The sequence below is a fragment of the Acartia tonsa genome, chromosome 8 (assembly GCF_053477335.1).
Source record: "Acartia tonsa isolate MP-2025a chromosome 8, ASM5347733v1, whole genome shotgun sequence".
In the NCBI taxonomy this organism is placed as follows: Eukaryota; Metazoa; Arthropoda; class Copepoda; order Calanoida; family Acartiidae; genus Acartia; species Acartia tonsa.
Genome location: NC_137267.1, coordinates 316,752 through 336,545, shown reverse-complemented (window position 1 = coordinate 336,545; position 19,794 = coordinate 316,752). Strand labels below are relative to the sequence as shown.

General features: G+C 29.1%; 3 protein-coding genes across 3 annotated transcripts; all 3 read left to right on the top strand.

The window, feature by feature from the left end:
* The first annotated feature begins 7,740 nt into the window (after nt 1-7,740).
* LOC145325743 (uncharacterized) lies at nt 7,741-11,233 on the top strand. Its single transcript, XM_080168684.1, has 3 exons — nt 7,741-7,829; nt 8,338-9,766; nt 10,186-11,233. The coding sequence occupies exon 3, from the start codon at nt 10,211-10,213 to the stop codon at nt 11,156-11,158; it is 948 nt and encodes a 315-aa protein (XP_080024810.1). The 5' UTR covers nt 7,741-7,829; nt 8,338-9,766; nt 10,186-10,210; the 3' UTR covers nt 11,159-11,233.
* Nucleotides 11,234-11,976: 743 nt separating this feature from the next.
* Nucleotides 11,977-14,008, top strand: LOC145325742 (uncharacterized). Its single transcript, XM_080168683.1, has 2 exons — nt 11,977-12,066; nt 12,464-14,008. The coding sequence occupies exon 2, from the start codon at nt 12,464-12,466 to the stop codon at nt 13,835-13,837; it is 1,374 nt and encodes a 457-aa protein (XP_080024809.1). The 5' UTR covers nt 11,977-12,066; the 3' UTR covers nt 13,838-14,008.
* A 2,920-nt stretch (nt 14,009-16,928) lies between these two features.
* LOC145325740 (uncharacterized) lies at nt 16,929-19,251 on the top strand. The gene has a single exon (XM_080168681.1). The coding sequence runs from the start codon at nt 16,950-16,952 to the stop codon at nt 18,330-18,332; it is 1,383 nt and encodes a 460-aa protein (XP_080024807.1). The 5' UTR covers nt 16,929-16,949; the 3' UTR covers nt 18,333-19,251.
* Nucleotides 19,252-19,794: the final 543 nt, after the last annotated feature.

Below are 19,794 nucleotides of genomic sequence, written 5' to 3'. Positions count from 1 at the left end.
CAATCATCAAAAGCCGCTCCCGCCAAAAACCGCCGTTTCCAGCCTATTTTTTTTGCCTTTATTCGCCAAATTAGACAATTTTCAATCATCTGGGCTAAACTTTTGTTTTCATAAGAATTTCCCTAATAGTACTTAACACTTGTAATGTTTCAAACAAGTCAATATTTGAATATTTACTATTGCAATTATAGAAACTAATTTTAGAAGCTGGCTGGTAAAAGTAGAGATAAACCTGTGGTTATGAATGTAAATTGCAACTTTTTTATACTATTAGATAAATAGCCTACACTCCTTGAGATTTTTACAGCTTCACTGAAAAGTATAATAATTTTGAACATTAATTTTCAAGATATTACTGTTTATTATAGGATTAAGAAGACATAAAATTGGATTAGCTGTACTCCATGTATTTTAACAAAAAAAATATTACCTAGGTACCTATTCTCAAAAAGTCATTATTCAGTAAAATATTTGAGGCTAAATGGCCAAATGGCTGACATATCTTTAATTGGTTAGAGGAGAAAACCAGAGAATGTTGTCATCTTACAACTACATCCACACTTCCCTAAACTAAAAAGAAGGCACACTCCCCTAACAATATTTTACCCTAAAAGAAAAGTTATAATGTACTTATTCAGACTACCCAGCTACAGATAATATATATATGATATTTGCTGTATGCATATATATACAAAAAGGGCGTAGGTACCTAACTAAATAAACTTCTGAGATTGAGAATGTATTGAAGTTGGTTAAACTTTTTTAATTAGAACATTTATTAGCTTTTAAAATATCCTGTTTTACACCACCCTCCCCCCCCCCTTAAATGCAGGTCTGTCCTACATTTTATAAAGAATGAGAAATAATTTTGTTGCTTAACATGGCAGTACAAGAGATAAGGTCGGACAGGCGAACATGAATTGTATAAAGCATTGCTTTAAATTTAATAGCCCAAAAAGCAACCAAATACATTTATAAAGCTTCTCTGAAAAGTACAATCAATTGATTGCATGTTTCAGCAAATGTCAAAAATCGCATGTAAAATGTTTATTTATCGTATCGTATTACAGACAGCTATCCGCTGACAGTAAAACAACAAACTATAAGATCAATTCCGGCTCTGCTAGCTCGGGCCAACAAAACTGGTACCAATATTACAATTTTCTGCTCCAACATCCGCAGTAAATCATCTCCAATACAATACGATGAATGATTTTCAGTACGGCCAATATCCAGTAGATTTTTATAAGCGTGATGTTTGGTTTATTGTAGAGGCATTTAAAATTTATTTTGAAAAGTAATTTAAATCGATTTCTCCCTTTCTCCCCCCTCAAAAAAAATTAGATTCTTTTTTAGGTTTTCCTGGGGTAAGAAGAGCTTTTACAAATAAACACAAAAATCGAATTTAGAAAAATTTTTACATAAGAGGTTTTTATTAATTTTTTTTTTTTGCTTGAAATGTATATCAGAAATGATTTTTGTAATTTGAAAGATATTGAACATTATCTTTAATAAATTCTTTCTGTCAGACTAGCATGGACAACAATGTCCACAAGTAGCACAGCGATTAAATTAATTTTTAATAAAATTAAAGAGAGACAAGCAAATTTATATAAATGTCTTTCTGGAAATATTTGTGAAAACAGTTATAGGGCAATTAAAGAACTAGGTCAAGAAAAAAATGATAAAGAAAAGTAAAGGAAGGGGTTAAAAACTTAATTAGAGAAATTTAAAAATGACAATATTTCAAAAGGTAAACTGTGGTTCTAAAGTTTTTGTTTAAGTAAAATAAGGTTCTTTATATAGTCAGACAGCCTTACTTTCGTTATAGAGCGACTGTACAGTGTTAAAGAATTGGGTTTCTTTTTACATCAAAAGTAATATACATAAAATTATATTTATCCATACATGGGGAAATCTTTATTTTCTATTTGTGCTATTTTTAAAAGTTTATGTTGAACTCTAACTATATGCGTTCAGAACAAATGGTGGGAAATAACAAGACTAAATGAATATGATTTTACCATGTAAAGAATAAAACATATTTTATCTATGGAGATAAGATTATTAATTAGTTTGTCATTGTCCGCTCCCTCCAAGAATTGAGTGAAAATGGTTGTGAACATTTAATTGTACAATTTAATGAATGGAAACAAATTTTAGATACGCTAAAAATTTTAATCATTCTAATAATGGAAAAGCAAAAGAAAAGGGTGACGTCATTAAGCGAAGCATACACTTATAAAGCGCTATGAGTCTAACTTACATTTTATAGAACATGTTTCACGTCTTAAAATAATTTATTTATGAACTATAATTTGATTTTTTACTAAATGAATGATGAAATATATCTATTTAATGGAAGTTTAACAAATTTACGATTTTGAATTCTAAAATTTCCATTACGAATTATGTTTTAAATAATGAAAGATAATCTTGAAAATAAAATAAAACTAAATGTATTATTTAAAACATTTTGCAAATTAAACGACAAGTAACAGGATGTTTTTTTTCTGTTGTTATTTAACAAATTGTTTGATAAGGAGGACTATACTATTCATTATAGTATAGTCTACAACTTTCATTAAGTTGTATTGTGGATATAAAAATACTTTTCTTTGGTAAGATCGCAGTGATTTATCAATATTTTTATATTCTCCTTTGTAAACTAAATATATACATTCCAACACCTTTCTTTAAGGTGTAGGAGGTAAAAATCCTTGTATATACATAAATTATAGATAAATTATCAGGTGTCTATTTTTATCCTGTCACGTGGAAGGCCCGGGTTCGATTCCCGGTCGGGGAGCCAACTGTTGGGGACTAAAAAAAGAGTTTTGGGGTTTAAAAAGTTTTATTATTTAAGTACTTTGCCTATTTAATGTTAAAAAGAAAGAAAAAATGATTATCTAGAGATTTTACTTATTTCTTCAGTTTTTTAGATTTCTTAATTATTTTTACGAAGACCTTTTAAAATGTATGATTCAAACAACCTCAGAGGGGAATTTAAGAAAAGTAAAAAATATCAAAGAGATAAATAAAATTAAAGGATCTATTCTGGAAATTTTCAACTATTTATTTTTGCAACATGTACAGTACTCAGTGACCTTTGGAATTGCTTCCAATCACAAGATATATAAAATTTTATTGTTAGGATAAGGAATGGAACACCACTACACTAGTTCACTCTCGCTTCTTGACTGCCTTGCTCAAACCATTGGTTTTAGTGAATAGTAGTATGGTATTCCTTGTTTCCAGCAATATTTACAATTACAAACATTATATAAAAATTCAATATTTACATCTAACATATAATATAAAAAATCTCGTTATATATTACTTCTTTTTCTTATTTACAACAAAAATATTATTTATAAAAGCAATTTTTTTATATACAAGTTTGGTTGTTCTGTATTTATAGTTTTGTTGGTCATATCAGACGAGAACTGGTACTTTCAACATGGTATGGCCGTATCATCTTTGTGTGATGGTGTGGTAGGTTTGTGTGAATATCTTGCTGAAATATAGGCATAGAATTATAGATAAATTATCAGGTGTCTATTTTTATATTATATTCTCTGGTATCATGGATAGGTATAACACATAGGCTTGAGCTTCTGTTATATAGAGAGGTTTATATTTGGTGATGTAACAATATATGATTGAGATATAAGATTGGTAAAATCCTGTGCACCCAACTTAAAAAGTTGCTTTGCCATACTATTGTGACCAAATTATGCTTTGTTCCCAATTATTCAAATAATTGTTTCATAACTAAATATAATAAAGACTTAAAGAGATTATAGAATTGTCTAACATGATTGCCAATAATTTCACATGATTGTAATTTTTAACCCTTAATGATATTCATTGTTAAATATTATTTGTATTTGCTGAACTTAATAAGCCATTTCACTATCAGTTTCCAATTTAAAAAAAAAACTTTTAAAACTTAAAATTTCATTTATTTTAAAAGCATTTTTTATCTTTTTGCTGCTTATCATATATGTTATTTTCATTGATTTATTTGTGAACAATAACAGTTAATAGTAATTCAAAATATTTGTTTATAAACAATGCTCAAATGCCGCACTTTATGCCATTTTTTAAATGTCGTCTTTGATTACATATAAAACTATGTTAAAAATTCCTATTGCATTTTTAAAATAAAAGAATAATAAATCCAAATATAATTTATAATTTGATTTTAAAATTGTATTCAAACTATTTACACAGCAAATGAAATTTATTTGTCTTAAGAAATTAAGAAACATTTGTCAAAAAATATATCATGTTTTGTGGGAAAATATGACATAGAATATTTCGACCAAACATTTTTTAAAGACGACATTTAATAATAAATAGAGAGTGCGGCATTCGTACGAAGTAAATAAACAGAGCATTTTTTCAAAACAATTTAAATAACAAAACAAATGTTTAATTGTATTATATGCTTATTTTTTGTGACGAATTAATTATAATATATGGTTAGACAAATATAACAGGAAGGAATATCTAATTTTAGATTATTTTAACATCACAAATGTTTATTTTAAAAAACAAATTTTAATTATTATCATTATAATTTATAAATATTTAATTTCTTATTCATTTTAATTTTTAATATAAAGCAAAACTTACAGATAAAGAAACATTCACATCAGTTTACCGAAATAATTAAGAGGGGGGTTTATTGTATGTAAAATTGAAAGAAAAATATTAGAAAAAGAAATGTATGTTTTTCTGGTATCAAACCATTGATAATGTAAAAAATTGCTGCTAATTATTACAATATGATCTTGTTAAGACATATATTCAGGGACAGTAATTCTGACAAATAATTCTTAGTAAAAATTTCACCTGACCCACTTCTTTCTCCCCTCTCCCTCCCTCCTTCTTACCCACTTCCCTTTAGTTACAGAGCAGAGCAAATTTTGATTAATTTCATATGGATTTTATTTGCTGAATCATGACCCTTGCATATATACTTAATACCTAGGTAAGTAAATAAGTAAAGAGATTTAAATATGTTCTTATTATCAAAAGGGACATTTGCAATAATTACATTGGATATAGATTAGTAAACACAATATTTCTAATATTTCATATGTGTTTATAGAGCATATAAATAAGTTAATTGAAATTTTTACCATGTTGTTTTCATAACACCAAGTGATATATGCATCTTTTAAATATGTAACATTTTCCTCAAAACAGCTTGACAAATTCTTTAGTGCCGCCTATATTTTTTTATTATTTTTTTACCTATGAAATACTAATGTATAACAGTTTTCTGGTGATTATGCTTGCAATTATTTTTCTAAAATGGCTACCTAAACAACCACAAATTAGTCTTATAAATCTTTAGACTCATATTTTGAAAACTTCCATATGATGATTAGTCCTAATTCTCTTGTGTTTGGATTAAGATATACAGTAATATTGGCAAGCACAGATGTTACTTGTGGAAGCCACTAAATTATTACATCACTCTGGACTTATTGAGTATGGCAGGTGTTCCATTTTGAATAGAACACTTTTAGGAATAAAGAGCAGAGATGAGGAAAATCCCTTATTTTTCATACACCTCTCCATCCATATTCTCAATGTTTTATTAGCTTGGTACCTGTATTTGTATAGACACCTCTCAAACCTCAATTTTAATATCATTATTAGCTACCTAGGTAACCCTAAGACTTTAATAGACTATAGTTTTCATAATGTTTTTCATTAGGTCCTTTTGGCTAGCTCAAGCTCCATGTTTATGCACATAAGTTCTTGATATGTTTTCATACAGCTCCTTACTATTACCTCACCTTTCTGAGTATGGCAGGTGTCCCAAATTAAATCACTAATAAATTATGATCTTTGCAGAGAAGCTAAGGCCAATGTTTTTTTTACATGCCTATTGATCAAAAATAGGTACTCATTAACCAACCAAGGGTATGTAGATGCAGCTGATGCATGCATGAGCCATGAAGAAATCTTCCAGTCAGTCCCTTGAGTCACAACCCTCAAATACACATTTTGATAATAATATTGTTTTTCAGACAGAATATAAAATGAAATTAGACTCAAGATTGCAAAGCTAAAGTCAATTGAAACATAAGGAGGAAAAAATCTTCAATTTTGAGTTCAAAAAAAAGTAGGTAAGTTAGTTTATACCTAACAAGTACAATGATAAATTTGAGTAAGTGTTTGAAATTTGTTATGTATTATCAAAATACTATACTTGTACATTAATTGTGAATAATATATAATAAGTGACCATATATAAATAAGATATGGATATAAGGAGTAGAGTTTTGATACTTTTTCTACAAAGTCATAATATTGAAAAGTTCTTGAAATACCCTAGACTCTCATCTGGGGTATATTTTCTTTTTACATAAATTGTTTTTATTGAGAGTTAATATTATTCCAGAATTCCAGAATTATTCCACCATGAACAATTGTCATATCTGCTGCAAGTAATTCTCTCAAAAGAGTTATTTAAAAATACATATGAGAATACATAAAGGACACCATTTAAATGTAAATTATGTGAAAAAGCATTTACAAAAAGCAGTGATTTAACAATGCACATGAGAATTCATACAGGCGATAAGCCATTCAAATGTTATTTGTGTGAAAAAGCTTTCACACGACCAAGTACATTTACTTTACATGAAAGGATCCATACAGGAGAAAGGCCTTTCCAATGTAATACATGTGAAAAAGCTTTCCATACAAATAGTGAGTTAACTGTCCATAAAAGAATCCACACAGGTGATAAGCCATACTCATGTGATTTATGCTAGAAATCTTATTACTCAAACTCAGAACTGACACAACATAAAAAATCAGCTGGACATCTTCTTAATTTAGAATTAACAGTTCCACCATCTGCTTCTACCAGTTTTGTTGATTGTGTTGAAGCTGATGTAAAACTTGAGATAAAAAGAGAAGAAACTCCTGATGAGGATCCTCGGTGTATCAACATAGAGGCTGAGAGTGTGGAAGTAATTATAAAAGAGGAAGAAGGAATTAAGAGTAAAGAATTTGTTTAATTAGATAAAAATAAAAATGTTTGATAAAGGGGGAGGTCATTTTCTAGTAAATTCCGTAAATTCCGTGTAAAGGTGTGTGTGTTATAAGGCCTAAAAATAGTAGTAGAACGATAAGGTGCTCCCTATTGTTCTATTCAATAGGGAATACAAATATGTAGAGCACCTTATCGTTCTACTACTATTTTTAGGCCTTATAACACACACACCTTTACGGAATTTACTAGAAAATGACCTCCCCCTTAATGAACCAAGTTTGTGAATTTGTTGTAAATGTCTTTTAACAAGTGCTTAATTATGTTTTTATTTAAGATTTGAAAAATGTGTATATAATATTACTTCTCCAAAAACAAATTTAAAGTTAATTAAAATCATAATTCATCAAAAAAAAAACTTTGTAAATTTTATATATTACTTTGTTTGCTTTATTGTTTATTGTTTAAGCATAAATCTGCGTTGCCCCAACCTTGTGGGGCTACCCTGTACATATCCAATATTCCCTTACCTAAGTTTGACTTTGATTTAAAATTGTAAAAATTAATTATATTTCAACTAAATCGTGTAGATACTGTTTAAAACTTTTCTGTCCTCTCTGCAAATGTATATTTATCTTATTTAAATTTTTAATTATTTCTTATTTTCTTATTTTAGATCTTCTTTTTAGAATTCTGTTACTTATAAAGTAATTTTTATATTTATTTTCAGACTGAATATAAAATGTATTGAGGCTTAAGATCATAAAACTGAATTCAATAGAAACATAAAAGGAAAAAGAAAACTAAAGTAAGTTTTATCTTAGCAAATTGAAGTAAGTAGATGTCTGTCTGTCCATATAAAAGACTTTGCTAACCACTGAGAATAATTCAGTTATCTTTTAATGAATCTCAATATAAGTCTAGGTATATATTTTTTACTTTTAATTGGAGTGTAGTATGGATCTTTAATGGTAAAAGGCCACAAGAAAATATACGATTCTTATTCTTTTTATTTAAGAAAATAAAGGTTTCCATGAAGTGTCAAATTGATATCAGACCCCCCCCCCCCCTTCTTCTTTATTGTGTGGATGTTTTTATGTGTTTGTGTTTTACTTTGGGTTAGGCTAGGTTATATTGGGTACAGGGTAGCATGATTCAAGAAAAAAACTCAATATCTCGTAATTTTTTTAAAAAGTAGATGGGAGTTTCAGAGTGCAAAGTAAGAATTAATTTGATTGATCATTCAAAGATACAATAATAAAGATTTATTATATTCCTTCAACTCAAGAATTGACTAAAATAAATGCTTATTTCAGGTGCAAGAACAAATAAAAATCCATCATGAACAAGTGTCATATCTGCTACAAGGAATTCTCTACAAAGGGTAATTTAACATTGCACATGAGGATCCATACAGGAGAAAAACCATATTCTTGTGATATATGCAAAAAAGCTTTCCGTACGAATGGACATTTAACTGGTCATAAGATGATCCATACAGGAGAAAAGCCATACTCTTGTGATACATGTAATAAGGCTTTCTCAAAACAAAGTGTATTAGCTGAACATAAGAGGATTCATACAGGAGAGAAACCATACTCCTGTGAATTATGCAAGAAATCTTTTAATGATAGATCGAACTTGACAAGACACCTCAAATCTGCTGGACATCTCAATAAGTTAAAATCTACTATGAATTTAGTTCCACCTTCTTCATCTAACAGTTTTGTTGATTGTGGTGAAGCTAACATCAAACTAGAGAAGGAATTAGAAGAAACTCTTGATGAAGATCTTATCTTTATAAAGATAGAGGCTGAAAGTGTGGAAGTAATTATAGAAGAGGAAGAATTTGGATAAACATTTGTTATAAATGTCTTTTAGCAAGTGCTTTGTTAAAAATTTATTTTTTTAGGATTTGATAAATGTGTAAAGGAGTAGATGCACGAAATGCATTTAACTTGAATTTATTAAACAACATATTTTTTCCTGTTTAATTGTTTAAACTTTCCTTATAGGGCATATATTTAAAAAATTTCAATTACCAACCACTAGTTTTTAAAAAATCAAGACTGAAATAGTGATTTTTACTTACACAAATTAGAGATTTAGGAAAGTATCTCAATTCTGCCTGGTAATTTATTTTATTTCAAATATCTTCATAGTTAACCAGTATATATCTCCTATTTTACAAAAACATTTAGAGGTTCACTACTTTAAGGGGGAACTCGTTAAATGCACTTCGTGCAACTGTCCCTTATATTACTTTTCTAAAAATGATTTTTAACAAAAAATCCTGATACTGAAAAAAAATTGGCACCTAGATAACCCCTAAAAATTTTAAAATGTTTAAATAAGAAGACTAGTATCATATATACTTTGTTTCCTTTATTGTTTAAACATAAATCTGCGTTGCCATAACCCTGCGCCCCTGTACAAAACCAATTTACCCTAACCTAAGTTTAAGGAATATTGATTGATAAAAAATTGTAAAAATTAATTTTATTTCAACAAAATCATTTAGATACTGTTTCAGTTTATACATTTTTCTGTTCTTTAGTGCAAAAGTTTGTCTACCTACTTTAATTTTTAAATTTTCTTATATTCAATTAGTCGGATCTCATTATTAGAATTATGTTACATGTAAAATTATAATTATATTTATTTTTAGACTAAATTTAAAATGAATTGAGACTCTGAGATTATGCAAAGAAAGAAAACGCGGGTGATTTGAGTTTATAAAGTAAAGTAAGTTAGTTTTCCATAAAACGAATATTATATTTAGCAGAATCTTTGGAATCTTAGTATTAATGATGTAGGATGTCTGTCTGTCTGTGATAGAATTGATTTAGTTTTCTGTAATCAAAATATTCAAACAGTTGGGGTTTGGGATGGTTTCTTTTATAGTATGTGTTTTAAATAAAATCTAAAGATGGACATTGAATAAAACATCAAAAGTAGATCAATTAATAATGCTATAGTCATGTACATGTGAGTAGATAGAAGAGAAAGTGGGATAAGAATAAGTGTGAGAGGGGAGTTTTCATACAGAAGGTATATCAGATTCTAGAATTCTAGTATTTGAAATGATTATTGAAAATTAAAAATGCTTTAAAATTATTTTTCCAACTCTACACAATTATAACATTAAATATAATTTATTTCAGGTGCAAGAACAATTAAGAAACCATCATGAACAATTGTCATATCTGCTGCAAGAAATTCTCTAAAAAGAGTGAATTGACAAGACATATGAGAATACATACAGGAGAGAAGCCATTCAAATGTGATTTTTGTGAAAAAGCTTTTTCACGAAAAGGTACATTAACTGCCCATAAGAGGATTCATACAGGTGAGAAGCCCTACTCTTGTGATACATGCAAAAAAGATTTTCGTACATATGGTGAGTTAAGTCTCCATAGGAGAATCCATACAGGAGAGAAGCCATACACTTGTGATACATGTGGAAAGACCTTTACACAACGAGGTAGTTTAACTGAACATAAGAGGATCCATACAGGAGAGAAGCCATACTCTTGTGATACATGTGAAAAGACTTTCTCAAAACAAGATTATTTAACTGACCATAAGAGGATCCATACAGGAGAGAAGCCATACTCTTGTGATACATGTAAAAAGTCTTTCTCACAAAAAAGTTCATTGGTTGATCATAAGAGAATCCATACAGGAGAGAAGCCATACTCTTGTCATACATGTCATAAGGCTTTCTCGCATCAAAGTGCATTAATTGTACACAAGAGGATTCATACAGGAGAGAAACCATACTCTTGTGAAATGTGCAAGAAATATTATAAATCAAATTCCGAATTTTCAATGCATAATAAATCAGTTGGTCATCTCAAGAAATTAGAATCAACTAAGAATACAGTTCCATCTTCTGCCTCTACCAGTTTTGTTGATTTTGGTGAAGCTGATGTAAAATTAGAGATAAAGGAAGAAGAAACTCTTGATGATGATCCTCTCTCTATCAACATGGAGGTTGAGAATATTACAGAAACTATGAAACATGAAATAGAAGAAGAAATTCTGGATAAAGATTCTCTTTCTTGTGAACAGAATCCTGATGGGGATTATATAAATAGTATTGACATTGTGGAACATGAAATTGAATATTATTAACCATATGATAGTATTCATTTTATCAAAAAATAGAATGTCATTTGAAAAGAAAGATTAATTTTCAGTAAATTAAAGTGTTGTATATAAAAAGACAATATATTACTTACCTACAAAGTTATTTTTTTTCTTTGTTGATTGATTAAGTTTTAGATAAGTACTATGTAACACAAAATTTTACTGATAAGAATTTTTTTAAAAGAAATTTCAACTTCCATAAAATCAAATTTTGTTTATTCTCATAAGGTTTAATTTTGTTTCCTCTCTCTGCAAAGATATTGTAGCAAAAATATCTCCTCTTGTAATTTAATATGATAATCCTTATAGCTCAAGTAATTATTTTTGAAGACGCCATTATAACTGAGGCATTTTTCAAAAAAAAGCGGCATTAAGTACTAATGTACATACGCGAGTTGTTTGATGGATTGGAATGAGTATCAAATGTTTCCTTTTTAAATTGTAGATTATTTAGTGAATCCATTTTTTATATGTTTACAGTTTTAGTTAATTTGACTAAACTATTACTGTTCATTTAATTTCTTTGTTTTGCCATTTTAACTTTTGTTTCATTTGATCTCCCTTTATCAGATTATTTTAGGATTTGATTTGCCTTCATATATGTATTATTTTGTTATTCTTAAAAGAGTGTCAGTGATGTTCATGTTATAAACCTGTCATTTATCCAATGTGAGTTGTCTTGGTGCAACTTTTCCAATGTTTAAAAAGCATTATCACATATATATTCCTTTTTTATCTATATATCATTATTTCATTATTATCCAACATGTGTTGCATGTAAAAAAATATGTATATTTTTTTTCAGATAAAATATAAATGAAATAAGACTCAAGATCTTAAAACAGTCATTAACAACATAAAGAGGAACAAATCACCGATAGTCCAGAAACAAAGTAAGTTTTTTTTATCAAGTACAAGAATAATTTGGTCCATAACAAACCACAATAAGCTAAAAATATTTTCTTTTGGCTTAGCCCCTTGCATTATAAACATTTAAAAAAAATATTGTTATCATGAATTATTGCTAAGATACTTTTTGAATTAAATGTTAAAGGACATTAAATTAAACAATAAAGGTTAATTAACCAAACCTCATTACCCAAACTCATTAAATACACTTCGTGCAACTGTCCTTTTGGACATTATATCAAACAGCAAAGTGAATAATGATACTTGCTATATGTGTGTCATATACATAGATGTCTGCGTCCATATGACTTAGGAGAGTACATAGGAGAGATAGAGGGAAACAATCGGATATATTAAACTAAATATGTATTTTATTTTCAGATGCAAGAACAATCCATAATGAAGAAGTGTCATATCTGTCTCAAGTATTTCTCTCCCGAGGAGTATTTTCTAAACCATTTAAGAGTTCATTCAAAAACATTAAAATGTGATTTTTGTGAAAAGTCGTTTTGTTATCAAGTTAAGCTTAACGATCACATGAGAATCCACACTGGTGAGAGGCCTTACTCTTGTGAAATCTGTAAAAAAGTTTTTCGCACAAATGGTCAGTTAACTGTCCATAAGAGGATCCACACTGGAGAGAAACCATACTCTTGTGAAACATGTGAAAAAGCTTTCTCTGAACTAAGTACTTTAACTTCCCACAAAAGGATTCATACAGGAGAGAAACCCTACTCTTGTGATACATGTAAAAAGGCATTTACTTCTAGCAGTTATTTAATAACCCACAAAAGGATTCATACAGAAGAGAAACCATACTCTTGTGATACATGTGAAAAAGCTTTCACAACAAATGGTCAGTTAACTGTTCATAAGAGGATTCATACAGGACAGAAGCCATACTCTTGTGATACTTGTGAAAAGACTTTCTCGCAACAAAGTAAATTAAAGGACCATAAGAGTATCCATACAGGAGAGAAACCATACTCTTGTGATGCATGTGGAAAGGCTTTTCTTACAAATGATAACTTAACTGTACATAAAAGGTTTCATACAGGGGAGAAGCCATACCATTGTGATGTATGTGAAAAAGCTTTCTATACAAGTAGTGATTTAACTGTCCATCAGAGAATACATACAGGAGAAAGGCCATACTCTTGTGATATATGTAATAAGGCTTTCACACAACATGGTGACCTAACTCGCCGTAAGAGGATCCGCACAGGAGAGAAACTATTCAAATGTGATACATGTAAAAAGACTTTCTCAAGACAAAGTAATTTAACTGACCATAAGAGAATTCATACAGGAGAGAAGCCATACCCTTGTGATACATGTAACAAGACATTCCTACGACAAAATTTATTAACTGAACATAAGAGGATCCATACAGGAGAGAAGCCATACTCTTGTGAATTATGTCAGAAATCTTATAAAACTAGTACAGAATTGTCAAGGCATAAAAAATCAGCTGGACATCTCAACAAATTGGAAACTACGAAGAATACAGAATCTTCTGTTTCTACCAGTTTTGTTGATTTTGGTGAAGCTGAAGTAAAATTAGAGGCAAAAGAAGAAGAAACTCTTGATGAGGATCCTCTCTTTATCAACATGGAGGCTGAGAATGTTGAGGAAACTATAAAACAGGAAATAGAAGAAGATGGAATTCAGGATAAAGATTCTCTTTCTAATATTTCTGATGAAGATTACATAAACACAATTGACATTGTTGACCACAAGATTGAATTATCATAAACAAAATACTTTCTATTTTTGTAATTTTAATGTTAATCACAAATATTTTTAACTAATGATATCGTGTATTTACTGTTTTTTTTTTACTTTTTATTAATCAATGTAAATTATTTCATAAATAATTTTTGTATTGTTTTAATTTTTGCTTTGGTACAATTTCTCTAAAATCAAACTTTGTGTCAATAATTAAGTATTTATTTTACTATTTTTATTCTTCTCCTATAGAAAGGGGAACATTATATTTATCTTATATTGTCTCTTTTTTTTCAGACATAGCTAAACAATTAAATGATTTGATTGACATCTTCTTTATGTCATCCAAAATCAGGTATTGAAAATTTAAAATTTTACTATATTTTATAGATTATTTTTACTATTTTATCCCATTTCTAGACGCCTCTTGGAGCACTTGAGGAAAGGGGAGTTGAGTCCCAATTAAATTAGATTAGAAAAGGCTTTTAAAAAAATTTTATCGCATTTTTATTTTAGCTTTAATTTTTTTTTAAGGGGGGAAATTTTATTCTTGGGGTGATTTCTCTTGGGAGGATTCAGGATGGTGGTGCCCTCCCCCAAAATAGTTACAAACCTTCTCAGGACCTATGCGAAGATACCCTGTTAAGGAGAACCTGATCAGTTAGCGATTTCCTTTGTACAGACAAACAGACAGACATCTTGTTACTTTATTATAAGGATATACAGTAAGATTTTACTAAGCACAAAACAAAGTTCTTCATTTTAAGGAAGCTTCCAATAGGTTCTGCGATGGTTTGAGGCTATTTTGATAAAAACTTATACTATGTTTGATTGAGGGATTCCACTCTCATTAAATTATACGTTGAGAAAAAATCTTGTGGGATATGTAAAGGAAAATGTATACAATATGACCTACAAACAATATGAAACAATTTCTGTAATGCACAGGAAACGCGACGCTAGAGAAAACACATCTATTATCAAACTAATATAGACATTTTAGTCTTGTATTCATTGTATTTAATGATTGTATTCAATTTTATAATAGTTTAAGGGTAAATCACCTGTCCTGACCATAAATACTCATCAGAAAAATGGAAAACCATTCAAATGTGAAATGTGTAGTAGGGACGTTGCCGTTCCTGCAACTGGCAGAAATACATTGGATGTATTTTTGTCAAAATTGTTTGTCTGGATGTAAATTCGACAGTAATTTACTATATATCGAAGGTATGCTGACAAATATACATCTAACACAGGCATTTAAACATCCAAAATTGTCAATTATACATCTATTTCTTGCCAATTTCACATCTAAACTTTTTTATATGTCATAAATACATCCTGTACATTTTTATCAATAATAAACAATAGTAAACTGTTAAGTAGATATTTATAATACAAGAATATTATTAAAAAAATGATAATCTAAATCTTAATTTTGGGGATGATGATCTTAAGGATGTTTTTACTGGTGATGATGATGACCCAAATGGTATTACAGGACATGAGTGTTATGACAACTCATCTATTGAACTATGGTCCAATTTTTGTATTTGTAGTAGCCTCCAGTAAAAAGTTGTAACAATAAATATAACCATCTTTTAAAAACTACTTTATTTACCTTATGATTTGGAAAATTTAAAAACCATGATTGTATGTTTAGGGATTTCTCTTGATTGGAGAATGTTACAAATACAAAAATCTGACTATAGTTTAATAGATGAGTTGTCACAATTCTCACGTATTTTGATACCATCTGGGTCATCATCACTACCAGTAAGAGCCTTAAGATCATCATCCCCAAAATTAAGATTTAGATTATCATTTTTTTACCATATTAAAAAACTTCTTGTTTTACTTTCTTGGCTAATCATTATCTCTACCAAGTATTTTACTACATCCTGTAAACTGGAGGTTGGCAGCTGTCCTCTCAAGTGATAGAGGTCGAATTTCTTATTTTCCAAATTTTCTTTCTATGAAATACAATTAATATCTAACTAATATTATATTATTTAATAATTGTTGCATAAATCCCTTTTAAAAAAGTATTTTAGTATTTTTAATAGTTTTCCACGAAATAGAAAGATATTACAAAACTGATTACTTGTAAATAAGATGTTTTAGTATTTTAGGTCGATAAAAATTTATTTTGTAAGCATTTTTCACAGCGTTATGGCTATATACATGATCGAACATATAAAATACTTACAGACAGTTCTCTATTGTTTATTATTAATTATAATGTATAAGATGTATTTATGACATATAAAAAAGTTTAGATGTAAAATTGGCAAGAAATAGATGTAAAATTGGCAATTTTGGATGTATAAATGCCTGTGTTAGATGTATTTATTATGTAGTATTACATTCTCACAGATAGATAGTTTTTACAGACACAAGACAGTTAAAAGTGTGAAATGCAAATTATGTGACAAAATTATTTATATATTCCTATTTTCAAAAGTAGTACCTATAGTGCTTTAACTATGTATGTGTATTAACAATGTATTAAACAATTCAGAAGTTTATATGATTGTTATATGATCTTATCAAATTCAAATTCTTATTTTAATGATTTTCATTATGTTTGATAATATCAGTTAAAATAGTCTACAAATCCTATTTCTAATTATACTTAGTTACTAGAGACAGCTTTTACTCATAATTTTCTTACAATGTCTTTTTTTCTAAATTAAAATATTTCTATTCAAATCTTGTTAATAGTTTTGTTTGATTTATTTAGATCCTATTATTAGACTTTTGTTAGTTGTAAAATGATAATCATATATATTTTAAGACAGAACATAAAATGTAATACGCCTTAACAGTATAAAGCTGAAGTCAATAAAAATTATAAACATCAAAAGAAAGAAAACTTTAGTGTAAGTTTATTAGATTAAAGTAACTCAAAGTCTGTCTATCTGTAATAAATAACTTTGCTTACCACTGATATTCAGTTTTACTCTTTGTTGAGGTGTAGTATAATTTTTTTAAAGGAAAAGTCAGATGGAAAATTTCTCTGCAAACTATTCTATTCAGAATATACAATAAAAATTTGAATTTATTATTTTTAATTCACACAAGTATTACATTAAAAATTATTTATTCCAGGTGCAAGAACAATTAAAAATCCATCATGAACAAGTGTCATATCTGCTCCAAGGAATTCTCTTACAAGAGTAATTTAACAGTGCATATGAGAATTCATACAGGCGAGAAGCCATTTAAATGTGATTTATGTGATAAAGCGTTCTCACTCAAAAATGCGCTAGTTTATCATAAGAGAATTCATACAGGTGAAAAGCCATTCAAATGTGATACATGTGAAAAGGCTTTCTCACAACCAAGTGCATTGATAATGCATAAGAGTATCCATACAGGAGAAAAGCCATACTCTTGTGATGCATGTGAGAAAGAATTTCGTACAATTAGTAATTTAACTGTTCATAAGATGACCCACACAGGTGAGAAACCTTTCTCTTGTGACACATGTGATAAAAATTTCTGTACAAAAGCTCAATTAAATGTCCATAATAAAATCCATATAGGAGAGAAACCATACTCTTGTGGTACATGTAAAAAAGCTTTCCTTACAAAAAGAGAGTTAATTGTCCACAAGAGGATTCATACAGGAGAAAAGCAATTTTCTTGTTATGTATGTAAAAAGGCTTTCTCACAAAAATATCATTTAACTGAACATAAGAGAATTCATACAGGTGAAAAGCCATTCAAATGTGATACATGTGAAAAGGCTTTCTCACAACCAAGTGCATTGATAGTGCATAAGAGGATCCATACAGGAGAGAAGTCATACTCTTGTGATACATGTGAAAAAGTGTTCACAACAAATGGTCAGTTAACCGCCCATAAGAGGATCCACACAGGAGAAAAGTCATACTCTTGTGTCTTACTCAGGTGTCATATCTGCTACAAGGATTTTTCTACAAAGTTCAATTTTACAAGACATATGAGAATACATACAGGAAAGAAGCCATTTAAATGTAATTTATGTGAAAAGTCTTTCTCACAACAAGGTCATTTAAATGTTCATAAGAGGATCCATACAGGTGAAAAGCCATACTCTTGTGATAAATGTGAAAAGACTTTCTCACGACGTAGTTCATTAACTCGTCATAAGATGGTTAATACATGTGAGAAACCATTAAAATTACCTTCCACCAGTTTTGTTGATTTTGGTGAAGCTAAAATCAAACTAGAAATAAAAGAAGAAGAAACTCTAGATGAGGATCCTCTGACTATCAACATGGAGGCTAAGAATGTGGAAGAAACTATAAAACTAGAAACAAAAGAAGAAATTCAGAATGAAGATTTTCTTTCTTGTGAACAGAATTTGCATCTAGAACAAAAGTTAAGCTACAAGATGAAAATAGAGAAGAAAGAAGAAGAAATTCTTGATGAGGATCCTATCTTTATAAAGATGGAGGCTGAGAGTGTGGAAGTAATTAGAAAAGAGGAAATAAAAGATGAAGAAAGAATTGAGAGTGAAAAATTTGTTTAAGTAGATAAAAATAAAAATGTTTGATAATGAATAAACCTAAATTGCTAATTTGTTATATATGTATTTATGTTTGTATTTAAGCTACGATTTAATGTGTGAATTATACCTATTACTTCTCCAAAGACATTTCTAAAAAAATCACAATTCTTTATGCTTATTCAAATATTTATGTTTGTATTGAAGTTATGATGTAAACTGTAAATGATATTACTCTTTTTGAAAACTATTTTCAAAATGTTATTTGTATAAATTTTAATAATGTGCAAATAGGCTCTTATTTGTACTTTGTTTGCTTTTTTTGTATATTGTTCAAACATAAATCTGTGTTGCCTGAACCCTGCGGCGCTACCTTGTACATGTACATACCTAATTTACTTTAACCAACGTTTTGGGAATATTTGATGTAAAAATATTTTCAATTAGTCGGACCTCATTATTAGAATTGTGTAACTTGTGAAATCATTAAAATAATTATTTTCAGACTAAATAAAAATGAATTGAGACGCTAAGATTATAAAAAGAAAGAAAAAGTTAAAGAAGGAAAAAAATAGAGATTTGAGTTTAGCAAAGTAAAGTAAGTTAGTTTTCTATATTACAAATATTATGTAGCAGAATCTTTAGAATATCAATATTAAAGATATAATAAAAGTGAATATTGTTCTATAATAGAAAAAAAAATAAAAACAGTTTGGGATGGTTGTTTTTTATAGTACGTATTTTAATAAAAAGTGAAGATGGACATAAAATAAAACATCAAAAGTAGATCAAGTAATATACATGTACATGTGAGTGGATAGAACCTTAGCTTCTTTTAAACCCACTTAACAAACGTTGCAGATATTTTAGACTTAAAAAATGACCTAACCTCTAGGTTTCTCTAGAATCACATTTGAACCGTGCAGATATTTTGGATTTAGGCTTTTATGGGCATAAAAAAACTTTAAGTTAGAAGTCACACACCCCCCAAGAGGCTTAAAATACTGAATCTAAACTTTTTTTTATATCATAATCAATGTAATTAAAAGGGCAGATACTTTTGGATTAAAGCCACCAGAGGCTTGATATATAGTTTAAGTAAAAAGTAAAATCCCGGTGCAGCCCCCCCCCCCCCATTCCAGCCCTCCGGGGCTTCATAAAACTCTATACATTAGTTTTCTCTGGAAACCCTTAAGGTACCGTGCAGATATTCAACTCTTAAAAACAAATCTTCTTTTGTCCAGAGATAACCTGGAGTCCTGCAGCACCTTAACCTGGAGGCCAGATCCATTTTTTTTAAATATAGGGAAACTACATCCCAAAAGGAAAACTTTTTTTTGTGAAATAACCTATCCTTTCACTTCAAAGACAAAGCATATAATCACTGTGTACGCAAAAGTGTCAGAACTCCCCCCCCTCCCTTGGTATCAACCGATTTTTAGTTTAGAAGTCCTCTTACTGCATCCCCCCCTAGCCCTCCGTGTCT